Genomic DNA, 2,245 nt, shown 5'->3' with positions numbered 1-2,245 from the left:
GTCTATTGCTATTGCTATTCCTGTCTATTGCTATTGCTATTCCTGTCTATTGCTATTGCTATTCCTGTCTATTGCTATTGCTATTCCTGTCTATTGCTATTGCTATTCCTGTCTATTGCTCTTGCCAATACTATCTATCGCTCTTGCCGTTGCTATCTGTTGCTATTGCTGTGTATCTATTGCTTTTGCTGTCATTTCTATCACTCTTGCCGTTGCTGTCTGTTGCTATTGCCATTGCTAGAAATAGCAATAGTGACAGCGATAGCAATGTTGATAGCGATAGCACTTGTGACAGCAATGCAGCTGTAGCCAACTTGCCACCTGCCTGCAGAGAAAATTGCGCATGCCTGCAGAGAAATTCCCTGCATTAATTCCCTCCCAGTGGTGACGGGATATTCTATTACCAATCATTCACCTCCTGTTTCCGCTATGCAGTGTTAGCCCATACGTCAGCGGGATTGTCCAATGGCGCCATGACCTCTATGCATAAGTAGAGTCGCATCTGCTGCGTGGTTAAGTTATTGGCCACGAATGTAGAAAATATGTTTGTCGCAGCGTTGTGCAGCGGAAAATACGCGGCCCGACTGCCACACAGCTCAGTTAGTCAAGTTTCTTGTTGTTTGCCCGGGCATATTTTAAGTCCTCGAGCCCCAATAGCTACCCCCGAGGCTAGTGAGGCCCTGATGACTTCTCGTGTTGTGAAGCTATGGGCATCAAGGTCAATGATGTTTGATGAACAGGCTGTCCGCCGGGTGTGGGGTAGATTCGGCGATGGCATTGTACGGAGTACACTTGAAAAACTGTTTACTACCTAGGTACCTAATCATTGGCTAGATTAGGGGGCCTATCACGTTATTTTATCGGACCTGCCACGTTTTATCGGGTTTGCGGACCCGAGTATCTAGGTAATTTCATTTCGAGTCGAGTTTCTTCACTCTATTCCCCCGCTCTCTGCATCCCTCAGCATCTACCCTCGTCTCTTTCGGAATCATGGGTTCACAGCGGTCCTCCCGCCCCCCAGTGCTTTACGACCTTCCAAATGAGGTTCTTTCGCTCATTTTGGGCAATTTCTGCTTGCACTGTCGCAACCCGCAGGAGACACCACTTGCCTACTTCCCAGGCGCTCAACAAGAGCGCGAGCAGCCGTCGTGGTACTCCTTGGATCGCCAAGCGCTGTATTCCACATGCCTAGTCTCAAGGACACTCCGGGATATCGCGCAAGCTATCCTCTACCATGAGTTTGCCCCTGGATATGGCGACTCTTGGCGCTCAATGCAATACACATGGGAGTGGCGCCTCACCAATTTCCTCCGAACGGTGACACTACGCCAAGATCTGGCTGCCTTGGTCCGGAGGTTGTATCTTAGCCACCACCTCATGAACGAAATCACGAAGGACGATGTCGAACCTGCGCTTGAAGAAGCTGCACAAGCCCGTGGCATTCAGCTGTCCGACTTTCTTGCTCCTTTCCAAGATTTGTGGCCAACGACCATACGTGGGCAATATCGGCCTTCGACTGATGAGCTAGGAGCTATGCTCCTGGCGTGCCTCCCGAATCTAACTTGCCTGACCCTCTCAATGATGGTACCTCGCAATACCATTCCCATGTCGGCTCTAAGCGCTGCCGGTATTTCGAGCCTTCCTCTCGAGACTATCGACATCTGCGGAAGTGATTCAAACCTAAGACATCGTCTTGGTGGCATTCTCGAGATGTCTTTCTCCACTTTAAGAACTCTTAACCTCGAGTTATGGGATGGTGAGGATCTGAGGAGTCTGGACCTGGACTGTCTTTTGCCGAACCTGCGAAATCTTTGTATCACCAGCAGCAGACTGAGCCTGTCGGATCTTGGGTCGTTACTTTCTTGCTGCGTGGCCCTTGAAACGTTTATTTACGAGGCTGGTGAGTCTTTTATCAACCTTGCGGGATGTCTGTAGGATTGTGTGTAGACTGTATGGTGGCTAGTAGCTTTTTTCAATTTTAATCACAGTTATCCTTGTCACTGCTGACTTTGCTTTATACAGCCTTTAGCGATGACCACTCCCTACTCTCCGACGCTGTCGAGTGTCTGAGCGGGTATAAGACAACCCTGGAGACGTTACATCTCGATCTGAGTGGGCGATATTTGAGCGGGCGGCAGGATGCTCTGCGTGTGAATGGGGGATTTCTCGCCAAGCCTATTCCCAGCCTGCGGGACTTTCTTGTCCTTCGGCATGTGTTCCTCGACACAAGATTAATATACAGCAG

General features: G+C 49.6%; 1 protein-coding gene across 1 annotated transcript; it reads left to right on the top strand.

Moving 5' to 3' along the window:
- Positions 1-951: 951 nt before the first annotated feature.
- QBC33DRAFT_544346 (uncharacterized protein) lies at positions 952-2,245 on the top strand. The gene has a single exon (XM_060428447.1). It carries the CDS (start codon positions 991-993, stop codon positions 1,933-1,935), a length of 945 nt encoding a protein of 314 aa, XP_060281673.1. The 5' UTR covers positions 952-990; the 3' UTR covers positions 1,936-2,245.

This window comes from Phialemonium atrogriseum (genome assembly GCF_030411735.1).
Source record: "Phialemonium atrogriseum strain 8032-3 unplaced genomic scaffold QBC33scaffold_19, whole genome shotgun sequence".
NCBI lineage: Eukaryota > Fungi > Ascomycota > Sordariomycetes > Cephalothecales > Cephalothecaceae > Phialemonium > Phialemonium atrogriseum.
Note: the sequence above shows the minus strand (reverse complement) of the source record. Positions and strands in the feature narration are given on the sequence as shown.